The 26490-nt window shown below is 42.6% G+C and overlaps 1 protein-coding gene across 13 annotated transcripts in view; it reads right to left on the bottom strand.

Moving 5' to 3' along the window:
• Positions 1-10733: 10733 nt before the first annotated feature.
• Positions 10734-26490, bottom strand: part of CASK (calcium/calmodulin dependent serine protein kinase) — a 427869-nt gene continuing 412112 nt past the window's right edge. For 8 of the 13 annotated variants that reach the window (XM_012448141.2, XM_012448153.3, XM_012448148.3 and 5 more), the window contains 5 exons: positions 25984-26064; positions 25796-25876; positions 22417-22619; positions 15437-15520; positions 10734-12133 (listed from right to left, as the gene is read on the bottom strand). In XM_012448141.2, the coding sequence (XP_012303564.1) occupies positions 11957-12133; positions 15437-15520; positions 22417-22619; positions 25796-25876; positions 25984-26064 (626 nt within the window). In that variant the 3' untranslated portion in view covers positions 10734-11956. The remainder of the gene's footprint in view (positions 12134-15436; positions 15521-22416; positions 22620-25795; positions 25877-25983; positions 26065-26490) is intronic. The other 5 variants (XM_012448142.2, XM_012448146.2, XM_012448150.2 and 2 more) reach the window with 1 other exon arrangement.

Raw genomic sequence — 26490 nt, 5'->3', positions numbered from 1 at the left:
CTTTCAGAAGCTCTTGTAAAGCAGGCCTGGTGGTGGTGAACTCTCTAAGTACTCGTTTGTTTGCAAAGGATTTAATTTTTCCTTCGATTATAAAGCTTAGTTTGGCTGGATATGAAATTCTGGGTTGAAAGTTCTTTTCTTTAAGGATGTTAAATATTGGTCCCCACTCTTTTCTGGCTTGTAGGGTTTCTGCTGAGAGATCTGCTGTAAGTCTGATAGGTTTCCCTTTATGGGTAACCTGACCTTTTTCTCTGGCTGCCCTTAGTATTTTCTCCTTCATTTCAACCCTAATAAATCTGGCAATTATGTGCCTTGGGGTTGGTCTTCTTGAAGAATATCTTTGTGGTGTTCTCTGTATTACCTGGAGTTGAATATTACCCTGCCTTGCCAGGTTGGGAAAATTTTCCTGAATGATATCCTGAAGAGTATTTTCCAACTTGGATTCATTCTCTTTGTCACATTCAGGTACACCTATCAAACGTAAATTAGGTCTTTTCACATAGTCCCATATTTCCTGGAGACTTTGCTCATTCCTTTTCATCCTTTTTTCTCCAATCTTGTCTTCTCGTTTCATTTCACTGAGCTGGTTCTCGACTTCTGATGTCCTTCCTTCTACTTGATCAATTCGACTGTTTAAACTTGTGCATGCTTCGCGAAGTTCTCGTGTTGTGTTTTTCAGCTCCATCAATTAACTTAGATTCCTCTCTAAATTGTCCATTCTCGTTAACATTTCGTCAAACCTTTTTTCAAGGTTCTTAGTTTCTTTGCATTGGGTTAGAACAAGTTCTTTTAATTCACAGAAGTTTCTTATCACCCACATTTTGAAGCCTGCTTCTGTTATTGGAACACACTCGTAATCTATTAAGCCTTGTTCCGTTACTGATGAGGAATTGCGATCCCCTGTAGAGGGAGAGGCATTCTGATTTTGAGTATTCTCTACCTTTTTACGCTGGTTTCTTCCCTTCATTATATATTTATCTGTCTGTTGTCTTTGTAATTACCGACTTTCTAAATAGGTCTCTGAGCGGCTTGTTGATTTCCAGCGCCGAAATCTGAGCAGTCCACTGCGCCGGCCAAAACAGCGGTGTTAAGATTGATGGTGCTTTTCTGCCCAGGAATCTCCGGACTTTGCACCAAAAACTGGCGTGCTAAGGCACCAGCAAAACCGCCGCGCCGGCCACAAGAGTTGCCCTGGCGACACGTGGGGCTCCTCTGCTGGGAATCTCCTGGTCCGTGAGCAACAAATATTCGTCTGAAAGTGTGGTGTCCTCTCGTTCTCTGCGCTTTCACTGGGAACTAGGAGCCCGAACTGCTAATGATCAGCCATCTTGGATCTCTCTCTGGCTGAAACTTATTTTGTTGTATATCTTTTTTTTTTTTTTTTTTTTGAGACAGAGTCTCACTCTGTTGCCCAGGCTGGAGTGCAATGGTGCGATCCTGGCTCACTGCAACCTCCACCTCCTGGGTTCAAGTGATTCTCCTGCCTCAGCCTCCTGAGTAGCTGGAATTACAGGCATGCACCGTCATGCCCAGATTGTTTTGTATTTTTTTTTTAGTAGAGATGGGGTTTCACCATGTTGGCCAGGCCGGTCTTGAACTCCTGGCCTCAGATGATCCGCCCGCCTTGGCCTCCCAAAGTGCTGGGATTACAGGCATAAGCCACCGCACCAGGCCTAGCGTATATCTTAATTGTTTTAGATGGAGAATAGATTAACATGGGAAAAGGCTATTCATCCTTCATTTACTCTTTTTTCCTCTAGAATTTCCTGTAATTTTCTGTTTATTGCTCTAAATGAACAGTCATTTTATAAAGGTCCAGAAAAATCATTGTGTGGAGTCTGATTTGGTATTAAGCCTACACATTAATTTGGAGACCACTGATACCATTAAAATATTTAATTCTTTCATCCAAGAACATTTCTCTCTGTTTATTCATGTCTTTTATATTCTCAAGGCAGCTTTGCCTTTTTTTCCTATCTAGCTCATGGATTTTATTAGTTTGAAAAAACTTGTTGCAGTTGAGAATGGCATCCTTTCCTCATTAAATTTTCTAACTTTACTGTGAATATATAAGAGTACTATTGATTTCTGGGTGTTTTTGTACTTGCTCTTATTTATTTATTTATTTGTATTTATTGAGACAGGGTCTCGCTCTGTCACCCAGGCTGGAGTACAGTGGCGCAATCTCAGCTCATTGAAACCTCCACCTCAGAGGCTGAAGTGATTTTTCTGTCTCAGCCTCCTGAGTACCTGCTCTGTAACGCAAATGGTTGTCTAGTTGTCCTTTTTTGTGTTTCAAGGTATACAATGATACTATTAGCAAATATGGACAATTTTGTGTCTCTCCCAGCAGTTATACTTCATTCGGCTGTTGAGAAATGCTTTAAGAGCAATAGTTGCACTTTGGGAGTCTGAGACCGGCAGATTGCTTGAGCCCAGGAGTTTGAGACCAGCCTGGGAAACATGGCAGAACCTCGTCTCTATAAAAACAAAATACAGAAATTAGCCAGGCATGGTGGTGCCTGTAGTGTCAGCTACATGGGGTGATGAGGTGGGAGGATCCCTTCAGCCCAAGTTTCAGGCTGCAGTGAGCTGTGATCATACCACTGCACTGCAGCCTGGGTGACAGAGTAGGACCCTAAAAAAATAAGTAATAAATAAAAGCAATAGTAAATAACTATGATGGAGGAGGTTGTTATGTAATAAAACAGAGTGTTATAAACTTCCTGAACTGTGTTAAAAATATGTATAGGGGCAGGTGGGGGGACTGACATCTGTAATTCCAGCACTTTGGGAGGCCCAGGTGGGAGGACTGTTGAGACCCACCTGGGTGACATGTTGAAACCCCATCTCTACAAAAAATGCAGAAGTTGCTGGGCGTGGTGGCTCATGCCTGTATTCCCATTACTTTGGGAGGCTGAGGCGGGTGGATCAAGAGGTCAAGAGATAAGAGACCATCCTGGCCAACATGGTGAAACCCCATCTCTACTAAAAATACAAAAATTAGCTGGGCGTGGTGGCGCACACCTGTAGTTACAACTACTCGGGAGGCTGAGACAGGAGAATTGCTTGAACTTGGGAGGCAGAGGTTGCAGTGAGCTGAGATCGCACCACTGCACTCCAGCCTAGCAACAAAGTGAGACTCCATGTGAAAAAAAATTTTTTTTTAAATGCGAAAATTAGCTGTGGCGCATGCCTGTATTCCCAGCTACTTGGGAGGATCGCTTGAGTCTGGGAGGTCAAGGCTACAATGACCTGCGATTATGCCACTGCACTCCAGCCTGGGAAACAGAGCGAGACCCTGTCTCAAAAACAACAAGAAAAAAAATGCAAGACATACACACACACACACACACAGACACACACACACACTCATATTAGCCTCCTAGCCTGACAGATATACATGTTTATAGCAGTTGGCTCTGCATAGCAGAATGTGGTTGAATCTACCTTTTTTTTCTTCATCCATATTTTCTAATGATTCTATGATGATCATGTGTTAATTTTTAAATAATGACAATTTTAATGCATTTGTTGTGTCACTTCTAGGTGGATTATCTTGGCTGTGGGTTGAAACAGTTATTCTGTATATGTTAAGAATATTTCCTATCTTATTTTTAAGGGTTTTTCTGTTTGTTTTTAAATTAGAACTGGGTGTTGAATTTTGTCAAGTGAGATTTTTGTTTTGGCAGCTGCAAAGATGATCATGGTTTTCCTTGTTTCTTTTTTGTAACTGAGATATATTTTGCAGAAAACAAAATGCACAGATCCTAGGTGTTCAGTCTGATGTGTTTTCACCATTGTATACACCCATGCAACCACCACTGAAAACAAGAAATGAATATTTCCACCACCCCCAGAAAGTTCTGGGGGAAATTCTGTGGTAAGTTGTTGATCTGTGTGGCTAAGCTACTGCCACCTGCTTTGTACATGATCTCCATTCGGCCTCAGTTGAACATCCTGCAGGCCTGAAGCCACTGTTTTTTTGTTTTGAGATGGGGTTTCGCTCGTGTTACCCAGGCTGGAATGCAATGGCGCGATCTTGGCTCACCGCAACGTCTGCCTCCCGAGTTCAAGCGATTCTCCTGCCTCAGCCTCCTGAGTAGCTGGGATTACAGGCATGTGCCACCAAGCCCGGCTAATTTTTGTATTTTTAGTAGACGAGGTTTCTCCATGTTGGTCAGGCTGGTCTTGAACTTCCAACCTCAGGTGATCGGCCTGCCTTGGCCTCCCAAAGTGCTGGGATTACAGGTGTGAGCCACCACGCCTGGCTTGAAGACACTTTTGAGGGCCTAGCAGGCTGCCCTCTCTGTCACTCTCAAGTTGTTCCTCAGACCACTCTGGTGGCAGAAGGGAGCTAGATTCTCTGCAGGGCAAGTGGCCATGGAGAGGGGTTATAAAGCTGCCTTTGGAGGAGAGAAGAGGGCAACAGCAGTGGATTGAAGGTTTTCGAGATCCTGCCAAATAATGTGTCTATGGCAAAAACATTTCTGGGCACCATTCCCTGAAAGGTTTTTTTTTTTTTAATTTTTTTTAGATGGAGTCTCACTCTGTGACCCAGGCTGGAGTGCAGTGGCACAATCTTGGCTCACTGTAACCTCCACTTCCTGGGTTCAAGTGATTCTCCTGCTTCAGCCTCTGGAGTAGCTGGGGATTACAGGCACCCGCCACCGCGCCCAGCTAATTTTTGTATTTTTTTTTTTTTCTGAGACGGAGTCTCGCTCTGTTGCCAGACTAAAGTGCAGTGGTGTGATCTCGGCTCACTGTAACCTCTGCCTCCTGGGTATAAGCGATTCTCCTGCCTCAGCCTCCCAAGTAGCTGGGATTACAAGTGTGTGACAGCACGCCCAGCTAATTTTTGTATTTTTAGTAGAGACAGGGTTTCACCATGTTGGCCAGGATGATCTCAATCTCCTGACCTCGTGATCCACCTGCCTTGGCCTCCCAAAGTGCTGGGATTACAGGTGTGAGCCACCACGCCTGGCCAATTTTTGTATTTTTAGTAGAGGTGGGGTTTCACCATTTTGGCCAGGCTGGTCTTGAACTCCTGACCTTGTGATCCGCCTGCCTCAGCCTCCCAAAGTACTGGGATTACAGGCAGAAACCACTGCAGCTGGCTTGAAAGGTTATGATGGGTGAGGAGAGTAGGGAATACATGCGGTGAGTGCAGTATTTCCGACACTGCCACAGCCATGGGATTTCATCTGCAGGCCCCATACCTTGTGTGTGTGGTCACTTGTTGATAAAGTCCCATACCACTTTCTGGAACATTCTTTCCCAGAGCATCCCTTCCTTTAGTGGCTGGGTTGCCCACTTGCACTACAGCATTGACCTTTTATGGGGCTTGCTACCCTCAGTGACCTTGAACTTTATTACCCTGCACCAATCTCATTGCATTCTTTTTGCTGATCACCAGTGTCAGCTGTGGCAGTTCATGGAATAATACCTAGTGTTATTTCTTCAGCTTATCATGTTAAAGCAAACTGGGCAAAAACACAGAAAGACATGTTTATGTTTTCTACCAGCTTAACACTGACATGTTGGATGTGTTTTAAACACCATGAAGTTCAAAAAATGAGCTTAATGGTAGCATTTTGCTTTCTGTCCTCTGTATATCTAGGGTAAGAAGTCTGTACAAAGGTAACTTGGGATTTCCCCAACTAAAAGGCCAGGGGCTCAAATTTTGGGTCTGAATGTGGCCTAGACTCTTCTATACAGTTTTTGTAGCGTGATGTTTACTTGAGTAAAGCAAATAATCACTGCTAGTTTATGTTTCCTTCATACGGGTCTTCTGAAAGTGAGCCAGGTAAGCTCATTCAGGCCTGGGCTCTTTCTGGGGTGTGTGTGACACATACACGTGTTGCCTCTGAAGCTACCATGGTTCCTTGCTTGGGCAAAGGCAGGGAAGGAATCGTGTGTAAAGGAGGTTAGTGAGGCACGCCAGGAAGCACGTCCCAGACTCCAGCCAGAAATCAAATCAAACCATGAAATCACAAAGGCACTGGGCGGAGCGGCAGTCCTGGAGCAGGCTTCCTCCCACGGCTCTTGATGCAAATGCCAACCAAGGGCCACGTTTTCCATGTTGCGGCGCCTACACCACCGAAATCAATTTAGACTTCTATTTCTAGGAGATGTCACAACTTAGACTTTTTCTTTTCTTTCTTTCTTTCGTTTTTTTTTTAAAGATGAAGCTATTTTAAGCCTGCATCCAAATGCAAGCAGCTGAGCTGGAACTGCTCGCAGGATGCCATCTGTTAACAGCCATGGCTGAAGACTGACACCTCCAGGATGGACACCAGGAGCCTGGGTGGTGCTCCTCTACAGGGGCAGGAGCTGTACTTCTGCAACACCCCCACCCCACCCCACCCATTGAGGGAAGGTGTCTGAGGCCTAACCGTGTGGATGAACTCTGCAGGGGCCTTTAGAAATCGGGCCATCCCTCTTCCTTTAACCCTCTGTTGTTTGTCCCCAAGCTGTTTGGCCTGCAATCTGAGGAGACAACTGATTTTTCATGTTTTATACATTTTATTCATACATTTCTCCAACTTTGAAATGACAAAAGCCCAATTCTATGGTTTCCCATTACACAGCATCCTACAGGTATGTATATTCTACAAAGAATACTATGGAGTTTCTCTTCTTCCCCTGTCACACAAGATAACTGATTAGGGTTTCATCAACCTGTACTGTGCCGGCAGCGTACCAGCATTCTGGTTGTTCCGGCGACAGGGCAAAGGGATCAGGATGGGAGGGCGTGTGCTAAGGCATGTAAATAGATACAGACAGAGAGAAAGAAAAGCAGGACATTTACAAAGAATCCAAACCTTTCCAATCCCTTCAGCTCCTGGGTGTTGAGGGACACCTCCTGCACAAACGCTCTTGCAAGCTAAGGCTCTGCTGTACCCTGCAAATACTTACAATTGGATACGGTGAAATATACAACAACCATTAACATCTCTCTCTTTTTATCACTGAGACAATACTTCAACACCTTTTATAAAAAGGCAATAATACATACAGAAAAAAGAACACGTTGGCAAAACTTTATGCAAAACCACCCCAGAACTGAGTTTGAATGGCGACACGCCTACACTGCAATTAAACACGATACTCGGGTCTCTCAGCATGTGAGGGTTGTGCGGCCCTCACATCAGTCACGCTGCCTGCTGCACCCGGCAGCCGCCCACCTTGCCTGCACAGATGACATTCCGGGAAACAGCTAAGACTGGAAATCAATTCCCCCAGTTCTTGGTGTCTTCCAAATAAAAAAAAATAGAGGGAGCTATTCACTGTGGAGGAATGCCTATTTCTGTTCCCAAGGACAACTACCACTACAGAGGTTGTACTTCCTCTGGGTCCAGAGATGGTCACCCATAAGCCTCTGTCAATAAGAACACTGGCATGTTCCCTTAGTCACACACCAGAGAGAATGGAGCGAACACATAAGCAGTAGCTAAATTCTGAGCTTCTGAGCATCGCAGAGATGGAGTTGTGCTTGGGGCCAGAAAGGAGGTCTCCTGTGTGGCAATAAACATCTCTTTCCATTTTCTTTTGCTCGGTCCATTTGCACAGGTTCAAGGGAGTTGATGGAGGGTCAGATGAGAGGTGGTGGGAGCTCAGGATTTTCTATCCACACGAAGAGCTAAGACTTGGGAGTGCTGGCCCCAGAGATGGTCTGGCCCTCTTTCTACTTCTGTTTCTGTGGGCTGTGTCTGCCCACCTGCTGCACAAAGCAAAGCAGGGGAAAGACCGGATGGGAAAATGGTAATGAACATCCTCTTCTTCTCCCTTTTCCCCCACTTCCTGGATGTATGTGACAGCTAAACCTCACCCACTAAGCTGGAAAATCCGAGACTCCCCATAGCTCCAAGTTTAAGGCAAACTGATGTGTGTGTGCATGGGCAAAGCCAATCAGGCCATGAACCTGGAGTAGAGTCCTGTATCCAGAGATTCCAAACAGAGAGGGAAATCTTATTTCTAAAGGAGTAAAAAAAGGAAAAGCTCTGGCAAATGAAATGATTTGTGATTAAAGCTTGTAGCCTTTCTGTAAGCTGCAGTGAAAAGGAAAGCATCTTTTAATAGAAGAATTAATTACAGGTGCAGAACAAGAGCACTGCGCTCAGGTACTTTTAACCTATTACAGGCTGTAATCGCTCTCAGTATTGTAAGCCCTAGTCAAGAGGATGGAATAAGGAGGCTGTGTTCAGTTCTGAAAAAAAGAGAAACAAGAAACACACACGAGTTTGATAACAGGAAGCAAGAAGGAGGAGGAACGAGGACAGCACGGAGCTTGGTTTCGGAATGCCGATTCCAAGGTGCCTGCTCCTCTTTCCCAGGAGACAGTGTGGGAGGCATTTCTACTAAGAATTTGTTAATCAAGCAGTTTTCTTGGTACCTTTAGCAACACATTCTCTTTGCCTCAAGTTAAGAAACTGGCCTGATATGGGGAAAAAAAAAAAGGACATGACATCAGTGGGGGACAAAACAGAGCTGGCTTTGGGCTGCCTTGTTTTTCAGGGGCAGTTCCCACTCTGGGAATCTTCCTGGAGGGTGGTTTGATTGACTAAACTTTTTCAAGAAATAAACTTGAAGCCTTAATAAAGAGACAAATACAAGTGATTTAAAAACAAAAGAACTCTGCAGTGATCAGATCAAAGGCTGTAAAAAGATAATAGTAGCTGCAGCCCAGGCCTGCCTGGAGTACAGAGAAAGGCTTGGCCCACTGGCTGGCTCCAGCAACCTGAGATGGAACAGGAACAGGGAACAGGAACACCTCCTGCATTTCTCCTGCAGTGGGGGACTTTGTGACATCTTTAGATATTCCGCCACCAGTAGGATGGGCTGGGAGGATGCCTTCTGAATGCAAATACCAAGAAGTAGGTCAACCATTTCTTTTCCTCTCTGAGCAAATATTTTAAATCATCTCACCTGACAAGAGATACATTTAGCATTTTAAAAGGCTACAATGTTATCTTGACACTGGGAAACTTCCAGATAAATTAAATTGAGTGACATTTCCCTTTTTAGCGTTAAAATGGGATATGCTTCATGTGCAAAGTAATTACTGCCTTGTGATTGGAAAATCAGGACATTTCGTCTTTTTAACAAAGAATTCAACATATAAAAACTCTCCCTTTCTTGCTGTGGGGAATGGGGTTGGGTGGGGGAGAGAACCTTCCAAATATGGCTCTCCAGTACTCCAACTGACCACTAATAAGATTTAGTACTCTAATCATTCGCTCTGGTCTTTAAAAGGAAAAAGAACACAAAGGTTCTGCTGATGGAATGGAAGCAGTAAAGAAGCTTTTAGCAATTTTCCCTGATTGCTTAGTGGACAATTGTAATGTAGCAGTAGTGGCAGCAGCAGCAGCAGCAATGTACTGAAATTACTCTAAATTCAGAAATTTACATATATGCAGCTAGGTCATAAAGACACTGCTTTAGAGAAGACATGTATTAGTGGAACGGAACAGATAACCTCTTTGAGAAGTCAATGAGTTCTTGATGCAGGAATTTCACCATCCAAATGATGGCAAGAACGACGCCTGCCTGTGTGCTTCTCAGAGGACTTATAAAGCCACTGAGAAGAGGACGAGTGCTACAGTGCCTGTGAATTCTAGGGCCACAGGCATTTAAGTTGGCATTGCTTTTCTCCTCCTCTGCTTAATCTACCTTTATAAACATGGCAGATAGCTCAAGACAGGCATCATCAGCATCTCTGGAGATACGGGCTCAAAGGGCAAGTGGGGGTGTGGGGGTTTCCACTAGAGGGAGGGAAGTTTCTGTTTCCCATGTGTTAGTTGTATTTGTCTTTGTGCTTCACCAGAAAAGAGGTAGAACAGGCATCTTCATATTAGTGAGCCCGAATTGTGGTCAGTACCATATCAGGAATGACTGTCTGGCCTTGGCATCAATCAAATTTGAATCAGTCCCTAACACAGCCCTAACCAACTCTTCTCTCTCCATCTAGAGTGAGACCACTGTTGAGCTTGTTTCTGGTTTGGTGGCTTGGTCACCCCACTGTGGGCCCCAAACAGAAGTAGTTCACTCAATACCTTGTTTGTAAGTTGCAGACTCATCTGGTCACTGACAAAGAACAACATCAGAAAAAAGATCGCCATCATTTCGTAATAGGTGGTGGGTTGGTGGGGGGGTAGTGTGTTGATAATGTAAAAGAAGTATACTAATGCCTTTGCTGTTTGGTCCTTTAAGAGGAGCTGTTCAGCTCAGAACACACCCTGCACATCCTGCCAAGGCACAAAGTGACAAGGCCATCTAACCTACAGGAAGCAAAAAACGATGGTATGTTTTCAAGGATCACAGGTTAATATAAGCACTTTACACCCTCACATGCTAATGAAAAACATTCTACTGACCTCTGGCAAAGAGTCTGAGAACCCCCAGCCTGAATCTCCTGTATTAGAAGAATGTGACTTCATGGAAGGGTTATGAGATGGTTAATGTCTCTAACGCAACAAGGACAGATGATTCCCCTGTGCCAAGGGATACAGCAAGAGGAAGGAGAGACCACAGGTGGCCTCCAGCACACCCGTGGCCCTCGGGTGCATGGCTCTGTGCGAGTCAGATGCGGTCCAGCTGTGCTCTGGCAGGCTACATTGTCGCCCTGCCAACTGATACTCACTCCTGGGCCTTCAATGGTTCGATGAGCATCTAATGAATTATACAATTGAAAAGATTATCAGCTTGGAAACCTGACGAAATCTATAACGAAATGAAGGACCCAAAGGCATTTAATTATTGAACACATAAAAGGAAGTATATTTAAAAAAAATTGGTTAAACTGTCCTGTTAGTTATCATTTGAAAGGAATTTACAGGGCTGTTATAGATTATTCTCTTGGAATATTTCAGTTTATGGCAAATGCCTAAACTGGTTTCTTCATTGCACAGTATTTTCTCTTAAAATGGGTGCTTTAAAACAATTACATACAGATTAAAAATCCTCATTTCTTTGCTTAATTAAAACGTTAATACTCTTAGACAACACAGATCTGAAATGGTGAAACCAGCAATTACCCCCCCACCTTACAACAAATTAAACTGAGACAAAATTACAAACACATTTCACTACATGATTATTATTAATAAAAATCAGTTTCTTTTTTTGTTATAAAGTTGCCCAAAATGCAAGGGATGTGCATAGGTTTACAACTTAGTCATAATAGCATTTTATTCTTATTCCCCTGGGTGTGCCCCATGAACGGAATGTAGAATGTACTTTGCTGTAGATTACAGATTGTTTTGTCCAACACAGACACACCGACAGCATAAACGCTCGCGACTGTCCACATGCATTAAGAGTCAAGACCCAACTTCAAATCTCTAAAAGGTTTACAGGGTGCTTCAAAGAGACAGTATCACATTATCTGGATGTTACATAAAGGACTTAAAAAAAAATACTATTCTAGAAAAAAAAAAGAGAGAAAAAAGGCCTTTAAAAATTTATGACTGTTTTGTAATTACTACACTAATTATTTCAAATAAATAAAGGAAAGAAAGATATTCCAATCCATAAAATCAGACTCTAAAAAGAATGTAGTGTTCCACCCCCAGTCAAGGTAACAGAATCATCGTTTATTATTATTAAAATAGATTATAGAAAGCAGCATCTATTTTGTGCAGTTTTTAGGGGCCTTGGAAATAAAAAGCTATGATTTCCAAAAATATAACATTCCAAAGGATTGAATAATACATACATTTAAAGATACATTTTATTAAAGTTTAGGAGAACTGATTAAAAAAGATACTGTCTCTTTAAATTAGTGTGTAATTGTTTTTCTCCTCCTATCTATTTGGACATGACAATAATTATAAATGTAGGTCACACTACAACTAGGTAGTCTCTAGGGACCATGACCTGCTGACACAAGGCCGATAACAGAGGCTTTTCCATGTATGAGGTGCTCCCAGTTATGGTCAGATATCTGGGGAGAGGCCTAATAGACCCAGGAGACAGGGACCCACTGTGGGGCTGTGCACACGAGCTCAACAGCTTCCTCCAGATGTCTGATTGTCTCATCAATTTCATTGTTGATAATTGTGAGATCAAAGTAGTGTGCATATGTTCTCTGTAAGATGTCAGACTCCTTCTGCAGACGCTGAAGAGATTCATCCTAAATGGTGATGAGATGGAGGTAGGGGTGGGCATGAGAGGAGGAAAAAGTAAACAGAAGACATCAATCAATTGGATTTGTTCTCTTTTCACATTTCTGTTCATCCCAGTATCAGAAACAGTCAAGGCCAGACCCTGACATGCCGTATTCCGGCACAAGGCCAAGTCCGCTCCATGACAGAGGTGATTGCTCAACATGCAACGGAGGGTCCATGACAAAGCAGATGAGCCAGAGAAAACAGACACTCTTCCGGAAACACACCACCCCCACTCAGGCCTAGCTGTGCCTGTCCCCAGAGTCAGGAGGGGTAGGGCCATGCCAGGTGTGGGTTGCCAGTGGCTACGGTGGCCCAAACAGGCCTGCAGGAAGCCCCCAGCTCTAGCCTCAAGCCACTCTCCCAATTGGCAGGAGGGTTACGGTGGCAAGGCTGGAATTCTTTACCAGCCTCCCCTTGGTCCTCCACACTCACTGGAGCCAGGCCCTGTGTTTGCATCAATAAGTCCCTGCCCTTGGATGACAAATTAAGTTGTATTTTTTCCTCTTCTACTTAAATGTTCCACATGTTCCAGGAATTCAATTACATATAATGGCCCTCACTCAGTAGCAGCTGATGCCAGAGGCAAACGCTCTTTAAATGTTACAAATAATGGCTGAAATAAGGCTGTTTCTCCAATAAACAGCACCTGGCATCTGATGAACCCCCTTAAATTGGTCTCCATTAGAAATGGCTAGACAAATGTCACTGTTCATAGGTCCTCATATCTCTTATGAAGAAAACTTATGGAAGAGAAGCTACTGAACTCTAGGGGAGGTTTGCTGCAACAAAGGACGTTCTCTAAACTATAGGTTGTCACAGATTTTAACTCTTGCAAGAGCGATCCAACAGTAGGAGGGAGTTTAGCGTTCAGCTTTGTCATGCAAGTATAGCTTCCGCTACAGAGTGGAAGTTCTTTCAAGACAGGGGTCTCTTACGAGCCACCAGAAAGAAGTCTGCCTCTACATCTTCATGAGTCAAATTTGTCATGCTGAACTCCCAAAGGGCAAGTTCAACCTTGACACTAGGGAACTTTGTGAGTGAAATTAACCACCCCCACCTGCCATACACTAGGTGGGTGAGCTCTTGGGCTGAGTCTTAAATATCTATAGAGATAATGAAATACCTCTTTATTCGATTAGTGGCTCTCTCCTCAGCTAGGACGTAAACTTGTCTTGTGTGCCCTGTAGTTGCTATGCCTCAGCATTAGGCATAGGGCCTTGCACATAGTAAGTGCTTAATAAATGCTGTCAAAAGAACAAGCACTTGTCTGACTAGTGCCAGTCATTACAGGGTTTTACAAGTATTAAATCTAAAATCAACAGACTGAGCAATTCTTCTAGGAAATGGGGGCCCCAGGTGACAGAGACAGATCTCCAGAGAAATAAAAGATGCGGTATCTTCAAGGACATAGGAGCTGTAGTGCCCAGTACTGGCTTAGGGCCCCTCCCCTCCTCTTCTCTAAGGCCCCTGTTACTGGCAAGAAACCCTTCCTGACGAGGCTGCTGGGAGGTCCAGGTAAGCCTCAGCTCTCTGGGTACAGCTCTTGAAAAAGGGGACTAGAAGCGAGATACAGAGACTTGCTTGATTCTGTCCTGGCACTGCAGTGGGCATGCGCAGACACCACAGCAGACAGGAACTCAATCTTTTCTCTCAGGACACTGTGAACCAAGAATGTCCTATCTGTTTTGTCCTCTTTTACACGCATTTCAAAGCAGGACAGGGCATGCTTTGAATGTTAGTGTTAAGAACTACAGTGTAGATAAGACCCCAGTTAATCATCACCTTCTAGTTCTGCTTGCACTTAAAAAGCATAGTATTTTCACTGTGGCTTTACTTTACAATCAACACAATGCAAAAAACGCCATTTTAGCAAACGTGCATTCACCCAAAGACAGGAGTGCTTCTTACCAGGATGAAAAGGAACAATTCCTACAACATCACTCTCTGGCACAGGGGATTCTATTTGAATATATAGTCCTGAGCTTCAAAAACCACTAGCAGAGTTTATGATTTGCTCAGCAAGCTGGGCTGATGAAAATATCCAAGAAAATTTATGGCTGAAAGTATCACATTTTTAATGTAGGACTCTTTACAGAAAAATAAAGCTCCCTCTTAAGAATCTTTTAAGACGAAGCTATATTTGTCAGTCTCTTCCTCGACAACAGCTTGTCTGTGTGCTTGACTCACACGTGAGCAGGGTTTAACTCAGTGAAAACAAAATGCCTTTATTCTAACAGCAAAAGCAAGGATTTGTGGGAACAAAATGTCTACATTCTAAATCTATTAAAAGAAACAAGGCTGTATTTCACCACCTCCTAGCTGGTACTTACAGGCAATTTTCTGCACCATTTTGGCAGCTATGGAAAATTAGTAAAAGGGTAGGAAAACAGGCAAAACAAAAACAAAGATGATGATTCAAGAAAAATACATGGCAACCAAAGGATAAAAGCTAACCACAATGTGGAGTTTCAAACATGTTTGTGTATTAAATAAGATGGGAAAGTAGAATTTTACAAAGGAATATACCTCTTGCAGATGAAATAACAAAAACATAATGACGGAAAATATGAGTAACACAGGTAAATCTAAATCCTGAATCTTCCTTAAAGGTACACAAAGGGAAAATTTCCAAGCCATGATTTAACTAGATTTTAAGGTTGGGTGAGTTTAGGCCAGTGCTGACTGAACAGAGTCAAGAGTCCTCTGATGATTTCTCGAAGCTGTGAAAGCAATGGTCTTCAGGATACCTTTGTATAAGAGTTCCCTCTTAACTAATGAACCTACAGCAGATAGGCACTGCTACACTTACCAGACACGTGATAACTACCCTCTGATCTGCTCAGCAATGGAAAACCTTCTAAGTTGGCAGCCAACTCTCATGAGCACCATCTCTGTGGCAGTATCTCACTTGAGTTGGCTGGATAGTGGACAGAGCTCATTTCTAGGTTTGGTAGTCTCCAGGGGCCCGGAGAGAAATTCTGCAAAGGTTCCACTCCAGGGGCTACACAATCCCTATCACGAGAGGGAGTGGGTTGGCAGCCTGGGACGCCTCCATTAACAAGGTAGTTCCTGTGGGAGTGAGGGGGTTTGTCCTCAGATTTTAGAAGTCAACTTCCTGATAAGGCTATCTCATGTACCATTCTATTCCACATCGAATTTCGTCAGAGTAGCCTTGCTGCAAATGTAGACTGACACACTTCCGACTGTGCTGGGGACTACGGCTTGATCCTTACAGTTTATTTGGGGAAAAATAGATTGATTCTTACCTCATTTAAACCTGGAGTAATAGTTGGGGCAGCAATGAAAACAACGAAAGGAGCAAACTCTGCAGTTCTCAGGACCTTCAGTGCCTGTGTTAAGAAAAAAAAAAAATCCCGACTTAAAAGAAGAAATAACTAATGTAACTTTCAAATGAGTCTATAAAAATTTTTATACAACTGAAAATTTCAAGCCCTTCATTCAAATTTTTGGCAAGGTATTATTAAATTTACCAATTTTATACATAACGTATATTACTTTTTTGTTCTAAAGGATGGACAGTAGCCATCAGAAAAGCTGACAAACTGGACATTTTTCTTATGACTCCTGAATCAATCTATTTTTCTTCATAAAAGTTAACATGATTATGTTGGTTAATGTTATTTAAACCTGGTTATTCATTGTAGCCTGAATTTTTATCAACAGGAAATGCATTTAAGGGGAGACTTGGACCTGCAGGCTGATTTTACCACTAATCTAGAGACTGCGCCCTCACATTTCAAATTTCAAATTGCTAGCCAAGGATTGCTAGCAAATCTGGCCACTGTAACTGTATGTTGCTCTGCAGAAAGGACCCCTGGGACTGCTGGGGAAGGGGTAACCTTGCCCAGGGCTGGATTTAGGAGCCCTAACTAAGACTTTGTGTCTTAGTCTTGTCACTAAAGACACTGTGTGGCTGTGGGCAATGTGTAGGCCTATGAGACAACGCTGCACTCAAGAGAGAAGGGCCTGAGATCCCTTTCAGTTCCTTTCCAAGGCATTGAAAACCTCAAACTGCAAGCTACTAGTTTGCATAGATATACTGCAATGCTGACGCTGCAGGAGTTGGTTCTGCTAAGGGATTACTGTTTCAGTTTTTCCCCAGGAGGATATGATTATCTTGGAGGTTACAAACTCCCTTCCAAGGAACAAAACCCAACACATACAGGTACCCAATTCACAAGTGACTGATGTGTAATTAATTCATATGCACTGGGGTAAACATCCTGCTGTCCTTTACACAAGAATCTAACTATCCTGTTCCCCACATATTTTGCTTTCTAAATGGTCTTTAAATTTGCTTGCTTTGCACTATTCCTATTGCTCCATCTTTTGCCTGGTTTATTTTAGTAGTAATTAGACTGGTCGCCCTGCCTCTGGTTTTGCTGCTTCCCAATCCATACTCCACCCTGCTACTGGAATGATCTTTCTAAAATGCAAATTCCATGGCTCCCCTGCTCAGAATTCATCGACGGCTCCCTCTTGGCCTCAGAATAAAATGTATACTCCTCAGCATGAATGTCACATCTCTCGCAGAAGCATGCCCGTGCTTAACCTCTTCAGCCTCTCTCTCTCTGCCTCTTTGCCTCCATGGACCAGCTTCCTGAACTACTTCCAGTTCCAGAAAGGGCCAGACTCTCTCTGGCTTCCTGGCCTTTTGACTTTCTACTCCCTCTGCCTGGACATCCCATCCTCTCTTCCCCTTCCCTACTTGCCCTTTTGCTTGGCTGAGTAATCCTTCAGAACTCAGTACTGATGCTCTTTTCTCTGGGAAGTCCTTTCCCATGTGCTCCTGAAGTACGCATCACATGGGAAACCCAAGACCCCAGGGACTAGCGAGTACCCTCCTTGAGGGCAGGGACTGTCTTGTTCAGCTGTCTCATTCATGCCCAATATGGCACCCAGCATAAACTGCCTTTATGAAAAAAATTAAAATGTACAAATAGTAGATATAATTTGCACAGAATTTATCTTGTCTTTTGAGGCACGTTCATGTATAGAGCACTCTACTCTCTTGGCTGAAGGGACTCTCTTAGCCTCTTTGTGTATATAGGCATATAAGAGACAAATCTGACAATTTATTTTTTTAGTGCAAGGTTAGCTTTCACTAGGATTATATTTCTGAATTTTAGTTACAGAGGATCTTCTTGTGGGTTAAGGGAGACTGGTACATTGTATTTATCCATCAAAGTTCTTTAATTCTTAAAGTCCTAGGCTCTGATTCCTCTTGTAAGAAAGCTCTCTAAGCTTGCATACTTTTTGAAAGAGGTAACTGGCAATTTCTTTGCCAATCCTTTTGTGACTGAAGACTTAAGCAAGGAACAAACATTATGACGAAGTCCATATATAGCTCAAGTGAGCTAACAGGGATCTTCACTTAGAAATATCCTTTATGTCAGTATTATCTTTGGCATTTTTTCCTTCCTTCCTATGCTCATAGGTCAGGTGAATACATGGTCAGCTGAGACAAGGTTTTCTCATCACCCCTACCCATTGTCACACACATATACCCATCCCAAGGACTGCTTCTGGGCAACTGAGATGGGAAAAAGTCCAATCTGCTTCTATCCCCAAAGCTACTCTAAGTGCTAGATGGAAGTCCACATAGCCTGGATGCTGAAAGGAACACACAGATGAAGTAGAGAATGACACTCTGGGCGTGAAATGTTTTTTTCTCCACTCAGTGGCCCAGCCTGACAGCTACCCAATCCTAATGTTTTCCATTTCAGCTATCACATTACAACAGCAGAAAACAAACTGCTTGGAAAACATTAAGTTTCGCTTCCTGCAGATTACCCATCTCTGTACTGCATTCATACCCTTGGTCTATATCCATAGACTGCACTTACTGCATAAAACCATCAATGGTGGCCATGTTCCTCACATTGCCAAATGCCTCTTATGTCTAAGAATCAGGTTATATTCCTTGATTTCCTCTTTTCTCTCTGGTTGTCAGGAAGTTCAGAGCCAAATTTAATGTTTATCACAGTAACTAAAGTAGCCCCGTGGTTAGCATATTTGGCTTCTCCTCCTTTTTGTGGCTTTTTCTATTTCTATACTTTATTATTATACTTTCAAAAATTCTAAGATGCCTCAAATCCTGATTAAGATTTTCCTGTCTAGTTGGCCTCATATTTTCAGCAGAGTCACATTTCCTCACTTGTTCTTGAAGGTCTCTGTGCCATACTCTGCACTACTTCTGGGTCTCAAGTGGGTGCCACTTTTGGTGCTATGGCAGCCTGGCTGAGGTTCAGAGTCACTTCAGGGACAGGAAATGGAACTGCTCACAAGGAGGATTACCCTCTCTCAGGCAGTTAATAGGTTACTTAAAGAGAACTCTAAACCCTCTCCCTTTCTGATTCAGAATGAGGCACAAATTTTTAAATGTACATGGGCAAATATTTCTCTCCAAATCTCTCTGGGATTCAGAGAGAGGGACAGAGAGAGAGAGACAGAGAGGGGCAGAGAGAGAGAGAGAGAGAGAGAGAGAGAGAGAGAGAGAGAAAGAGAATGAGAGAGAAACAGGGACAGATATGGACAGGGAGAGAAAGAGTGTACTCTAGAAAGATCTCTGAAAGCACACTAGATTCAGATAGTCAAAGTAACATTAATCTAACATTTGTGGAGATAAATGGATTCTATGACTCAGCTATGGCTAACCTCAGGTTATTATCCTAAAGGAATAGAAACTCATTTGACCCAAGTGTATAAGATGCAGATATCTATTCTGATTTGCAAACTTAAAAGGCACATGGGGCAAGCATCTGAGTCATTTTGTACACAAATCTAAGGGTTTAGGAAGAGTGCAGTGACTCCAAACCCATCTCTAGAGAGCTAACTGATTTTACAAAATAATCTCTGGCTGAGAACCTGGTTCTTGTTTTAAAGTACAGATTACTAACAAGACTGTACACTACCTCTTGATGATGACCTCTTCCTCTGTGGGCAAAAGCAAAACTACAAATATTCTGCTACTATTAACTTTTTCATGCTGCAAATGGATACATCAGAATAAAGTTAAAACCTAAAACCATTACATTAAGCTCTGATTACACACTGGGGCTATTAAAGTTTCAGCTTTAGGGGCACAGATTATTTTCTGAGCCATAGCTTTATTTTAGTGAGAAATAAATTCTATAGTTTATCTTAGATTTGACTGCATTACAGATTTTTCCGAACGTTAAAAAAATGAGGCTTTAAACTGTACTACTATGGATAAGGTGAACCGTCTTAAGGATTCCCAGGGTTACCTCTTTTAGGGTGGTACAGTGAAAGGAAGTGAGGATTTATTGTAAAAGAATAAAAATTTAAAAACCAACACAGTTCAACTTCACACCTCACTTTCAATTGGCTGTAAAGTCTTAATCAAGCCATTATTATGTTAAGCCTTGGTTTTTTCATCTAGAAAAGTAGATACTTATCTCCAGCTCATAGGGTTACAAGGTTTAGGTAAGGAGTCATAATGCCTGGCAAAGATACAGCACTATAAGAACATAATCTATTACCATTTTATGAGAAGCCAGGTTATTAATTTTTTTTCTAGTTTAATGTCTTATCCATCATCCTCTAGCTTTAAAATTGGACCACAACATCTTATCATATAGTATTATTAGATGTGCTCAATTTGGCCTTAGTTGTCTAAAACAAGATGGCATAAAGTATTAGACCTGCACTAAAAGAGCTGAACACATGTTAGGTGGTTTTCTTATGGCCCACATGTAGTTTGGTAGAAGTGAGAGGATTTTTAAAAATGCCACAAGGCCCTTCTGTTATGGACAGTTTTGGATATACAAAGAGGAAGGAATTTCATCCTCACCAGCTTGTCTTCTGAATTATATTCTTAGCTCCTGACCCTGTGCTTGGCATATAATAAGTGCTTAATACAAGTCTGTTGGATCGAACTGTCTGTGAGATACAGCAGAGGGATCATCTAAGAAGCTAGAGTGGGAAAGGGTTGGATAAAAATGTACTAAGGAGAGAGCCTCCCTGGAGCAATGAGACTCTGCCTGAAAGCAAGTGGTTCATAGCCATGGGCATCCTGAAGGCAGGATGAAGGCCTTGCCCAGCTGAGGAGAGACTGGGCTGTGGGAAGAGAAGCCCGACAGCGAAGCCCAGTTGGTGCAGACTGTGGGCATCCCCAGCTGTACCGTGGTATGCAGCGGTCATTGTGAGACCAGGACTGGCATGAGGCTGGCCTGGGCAGGAGGGCCTGGGACCAGTGTAGTCAACCAGACCAACAGGAGGGGCAGGACCCGGGTAATCCCTATCCCCAGGGCCGCTGGCCCAAAGAGGCTCAGGCAGCCAGGATGCCTATGGCCGGCCCTCAGGGCTAGGTGGACCTGAGAGATCACAGTTCTGAGAGACAGGGACCCAGGAAGCAGGAGAGAAGAGTGCAGGTGAGCTCATCCAGCACTCAGGGGAGCAGAGGAGAGTGTGCCCAGCTGGGGCGAGGAGATGCTCTGGGGCCAAATGCAATGGCGAAAAGTAACTGCTGTGGGTGTCCTGAGGAGGCTGAGAGAAGTGTCTCCCACTCAGCAGTGCAGAGCAATGCATGGCTGTGCAAGGGCAAGGAAACAGGGAGAGCTGGACGCTATGGGTGGAACAGCAGCAGCAGCGGCAGCAGCAGCAGTGGCGGTGGCGGCGGCAGCAGCGGAGGCAGGTAAGGCAGAAAGCCCTCGAAAGTGGACTTAGGTAATGCAGAGGGAGTCTGAGGAGCCCTGCAGCCAGCATACTGCTAGAGACATTACTACCAGCAGAAAACGACGTTCAGGTGAAGACCAGTGTGGAACCCAAGGAGAGGATGTCGAAGACCAGGACCAGGATTGAGACTTTGCCTCTAGCCACCCCTGGCCAGAAGATTTTTCCAATCCCTAGTAAGGAGGGATTAGTAGTTAAACAAAAATCAATCTGTGGTACACATCATATATTTAGTTCTATATAGGTCCAAGTTAATTGCTAAGTAAATGGCATTATTCACCCTACTGCTGCTCTCCTCCCTAGCCCCTTAAACAGATCATTTTGTGGTTTTCAAAGTTCCAAGTTCAAGAACCCCATCAGGTGTTGTAAAATGGAAATGGGTGAACCCACTGGCCATGAATTAGGATCTTGGAGCCCAGAAACTGAGCTGTCAGGCCCCAGGTCACACAGACTCTGGCTATATAGGTTCTGTCCTTGCTTTAGGGATGGTTAGGGGACCAAGTCTCATACAGTGGCCCTTGAACAGGGATTTGCCCTGCCTAGGATAGCCAGGTAAGCCTCCTAATGAAACAGCCTGCTTGAGGGGAGCTGGTCTACTATTTTAGCAGGTAGCATACTGGTTCTATTTCTATGTGTTAAAGGAGCTTTGGCACAGATCAGTCCTAGAAATGGCAGATTTGGGAGTCACATGGGTACCCACAAGCCTCTCTGGTAACCCACCTTGATGTCTACAACTCCCAAATCCTTCCTACTGTGCATTAACTCCCACTTCTACTTGGTTTGTACTCAGAGATGAAAAAACAGCTTGTCAGCATTTTTGAAGTAAAGCCTTCAGGTTTCTCTTTTTCAAGTTTAATAATTCCTATTGTAAGATGTATCTAGAAACCATTTCATCATCTCTGTGTCTGATTTTCTTTTGAGTCCTCTCCCAATTCTTCATCTCTCTCCTAGTTTTAGCTCAGGGGCAGGCATTGTGCTCAGGTAAGGAAATGGCAGAGACTGAGAGCCACCACGGGTTTCCATCCCTGCTGCCTCTGACATCTGGGCTCACTCATGTTTGCTTTCATAAAGCTAGTGCTGTGTTTCAGACCCAGGCCCCAGGCTCAGTTTCTCACTGGAGATTAATATAAGGTGCTGGTAGAGGCTCTGATGGTCCAGTGTGAGCCGCACCCAGAGAAGGAAGGTGGCTGTTGTGATAACAAAGTGCCAGAGTCTCATCCTGAGGTCAGAGGATTGTAGGATTTCTGGCAGGCATAGACCTAATCAGGAACCTTATTGGGCTTCTGCATATAATAAACCTCTTAAGAGAATAATCTCTGCTTCTTAAATGCACGGTGTGTGCACTGAGTCCAATGATTAGTCAGCTGGCATTCTAGACTATGAACCCCTGATGCCTCCATTACTGACACTTTTCTGTAGCTTATTAAACTATTATGTGACCTGTGACTTTCTGATGGCATTTTTGATTTCAGAATCTGTGCTTATTGGCATGCAGGCAGGATGTCAGACATTAGGAGAGGCTAGGCATTACCTGAGGCTCCACATCCAGTATTGCAATCAGCCCCTGCTCATGGATCTTCCGGATGGTCTCCAGTTTTGTCCCATACATCGCATCCTCGTGGCTGCCATACTCCAAGTACTCGTTATTAGAGATGTCTTGCATCATTTGGTCATGAGATACAAAGTAATAATTCTTTCCATTTTCTTCATCTTTCTTTGGAGGTCTGGTTGTATCTGCAAAGTCACATGGCACAAGAGGTTTAAAAGGCTGAGCAGACGAGCTTACTTCGTTCCCAATAGATTTACTCAAACCCAGTCTTCCTAAAAGGTATAGATTCTTTAGAGTATATCTCATTTCCCCTGTTCTCACCCCAAGTAGCCTTGTAGAACTAAATTCTGGAAACCATATTTATCTGTGTACATCACACCATAGTAGCCAGTGAGTTGTCTGGTTTGGTGAATCTTTCAGTGTTCAGGTGAGACGTATTTGATCACTTCATGAACCACCACAAGAAGATGACATGAAATGACCCAAGATTAACGTAACTCACTGTATGCCTTAATGCAGTTGGGTCTTGTGCAGAAGGAAAAAAGAAGAATAAAAAAATGGAAAACTGCATATGGTTATTTAAATTTAAATAAGCCAAAATTAAATAAAATTCAAATTTTAGTTTCTTAGTCTCACTAGCGGCATTTCAAGGATTCAATAAGGGCCACTGTACTGGACTGCACAGACGTCAAGTACTGTCAGTGTCACAGAAAGTTCTATTGAAAAGTGCTGGTGTATAACATCTTGCAAAAGGGGAATGTTAGGATACAGCAAAAGGCACAATACATTGAAAACACAATGACTGTAGCCAGACATAGCCATAATTATTATGGAAGATCTATATCAGGAGGTGACAAATTGCCTTATGGGCCATATATGGCCTACTGTCTTTTTTTTTGGTGAGGGGACAGAGTTCCGCTCTGTAGCCCAGGCCAGAGTGCAGTGGCGTGATCTCAGCTCACTGCAACTTCTGCCTCCTGGGTTCAAGAGATTCTTGTGCCCTTAGCCTCCCAAGTAGCTGGATTATAGGCGTGTACCACCATGCCCAGCTAATCTTTGTATTTTCAATAGAGACAGGATTTGACCATGTTGGCCAGGCTGGTCTCGAACTCCTGACCTCAGGTGATCTGCCCGCCTCAGTCTCCCAAAGTGCTAGAATTATAGGTGTGAGCCACTGCGCCTGGCTACTTACTGTCAATTTCTGTAAACAAAGTTTTATTGGAACACAGCCATGTGCGTTTGTTTATACATTGCCTATGGCTGTTTTCATGAGACAACAGCAGAGTTAAGTGCTTGTGACAGAGACTGTATGGCCTTCAAAGCCTCAAATGTGTACTATCTGGTCCTTTACAGGAAAGGTTTGCTCACCCCTCACCTAAGTGAGTGTAACAGAAGTATATGCCAACAAGCTCTAGTTCTGTGGCTACTAATAGGACCAGTATCCTGCAAAACACACTTTAGGAAATGTTTTCCTAGATGAGCCAGGAACACTGGTTTTAATATTCTCTCTTGCTCTTGCCACCCCCTTTTCTTTCTTCCCTTTTTTCCCTCCTCTCTATTTCCTCGTTTCCTTCTTTCCTTGAGAAAGAACAAATTTATGCTACTCTTTCTGTGTACATGAGCCTAAATCCACTAATGGGGAATTCCCCCTTTCCTGCTAGCCCATTAGAACATCAAGTGCTCATGGTCATCAAAATGTGGACATTTTAAGAGAAGCCCTTTCTCTAGGCACATCAAAAGCTGAAGAACAGGCATTACTTACTTACTTACTATTTATTTATTTATTTTTTGAGACAGGGTCTCACTCTGTTGCCCAGGCTGGAGTGCAGTGGCAAGATCTCCACTCACTGCGACTTCCACCTCCCAGGTGCAAGTGATTCTCATGCATCAGCCACCCTAGTAGCTGGGACTACAGGTGCATGCCACTACGCCTGGCCAACTTTTGTATTTTTAGTAGAGACGAGGTTTCACCATGTTGGCCAGGCTGGTCTTGAACTCCTAGCCTCATGTGATCTACTCACCTCAGCCTCCCAAAGTGCTGGGATTATAGGCGTGAGCCACCATGCCTGGCCAAAAACTGACAACATGTTGATGCTACATTGTCTTCAGTTATTTCAGTAGTTAGATATATGTTATATACACATATGGGGTCAAATATTTCAGAGATTAAGCATGATTGACGTCACCAAAGCTAAGTTTTAAAACCAAACTAGTTAACTGGTCATTTAATAACATGAAAGTTCAATTGTTACATGGTTAAGAAGCAGCTAAATGTTAGCTAAGCTTGCTACACTCATGATCTAGACAGAAGGAGAATTAAAATAACATTTCAAAGTGTTTTACTAGAAAACCCCAGGAGTGCCAAATGAGACACTATTGGATAAACTTATTTTCTTGTGTATATCAGACAGGGTTCTGGGATGAAGGTTGTCTCATGAAGCCTCCTGGCTCTCTGAGGTATACAGATAACTGTAAATAGTATTGACATTGCTTCAGGAAGGCATGTGAAGGCCCTATAGAATGGAATCAATCTTCACATTTTCTCCTGTTACTCTTAAAAAATCATTCTCCTTCAGCTCTTCCAACCCTGAACTGCTAGAAAGCTTCAGGGATTAAAATTTTAAACTTTAGAATAATGATGATAATAATGAAATGATAGTGGTAGATAGTTTCTACTCATCCATCATCTGCTAAGTGCTTCATACACATGATCTCGAATCCTCTTTGCAATCCTGGAATTACTTCATTTTACAGTTGAGAAAATGAAGAGGGCAAGAGGTTAAGAATAAGATACAGAAAATAAGGAGAATTAAAAATCTTACAGATTTGAAAATCTTTATGGAAACAACTGTTAGCATATTAATTGGATTTAAAAAGTGATAAGAAATCAACAATTTAAATATTGATTAAGGGAAAAATTATCATTTCAGAGAAACTTTACAACTATGAAAACTTATTTTTCTGAAGAATAATTCATCTAGGTAATGTGTATGACATACTGTGAGAAAAATTGTTACCAACAGAATGAATGAGCTTAATTTTATTTAAAACACACACACACACACACACACACACACACACACACACACACACACACACATTCTCTCTCTCTCTCTCTCTCCACATATCTGTACTAAGAGAAGCCTGGAAGGGTATGCAACAAAATATTTATAGCACTTTATAGGGAAAGTGGGGTTGGGATTATTGTTAACTCATTTTTTCCTTGTTCTTTTTTGGATTTTTACAAATTTCCTACAATGAACAGTTACACCTTTTGTAATCAGAAAAAAATACATAAATTATAGAGTTTAAAAAAAGTGATAGGAAAAATATAATGAAAAGAGATTGAGACATTGCTTACGTGGAATAGGGTACGCAAACCGGTCTGGGTGCTTTGTGATGAGAGTGTTTTTTATGTGTCTTCTCCCAACACCATGTGCGCCTATGTCATTTGGAAAAAAAAGAATGTTAACGTTGACAACTCTTACTAATGTTCACAAAATGTTTTGAAAGTGAGAAGCAGCAACCCACTTACACAATCAAACTTACCTAATAAGACTAATGTTTTCCTTTTGAATGCTGGCAGTTTTACTACTTCTTCATATGTGACAAGATCTAATTGATCAAACACTAAAATGCAAAGATTTAGAAGAAAGGTAAATTTATGGAATGACCATTTCATGTACATAAAATTATAATCTTACTGGCAAAACTACAGTTATATTAAAACCATGTCTTAAAAATATGAATCCAACTTATGATATATGGCTTACATGTAATTTAAGTCATATAGCATCTAGGGAGAAATTTTCATTTTTAAGCCCATGAAAATGTGCTTTAGAACCAGGGGCATCCAAAGCTGCTGAATACATGCATTAAAATGTTCAATTCTAAAAGATACTACATATCTTTTCATGCAGTATCCAACAAATCATATGAATTCATTTGAAACCACATGCTGTTCATATTTTTCCAATTCTAAGAAATCAGTAATACTAAAAAGAAAAAGTCTACAGACAGTGACCAACATGAATATAGCATGAATGCAACTAAAGT

This window comes from Aotus nancymaae, unplaced genomic scaffold (assembly GCF_030222135.1).
Source record: "Aotus nancymaae isolate 86718 unplaced genomic scaffold, 86718_ANA_hifiasm-v0.15.2.pri h1tg000058l, whole genome shotgun sequence".
In the NCBI taxonomy this organism is placed as follows: Eukaryota; Metazoa; Chordata; class Mammalia; order Primates; family Aotidae; genus Aotus; species Aotus nancymaae.
This window is presented reverse-complemented; position numbering and strand designations above follow the sequence as displayed.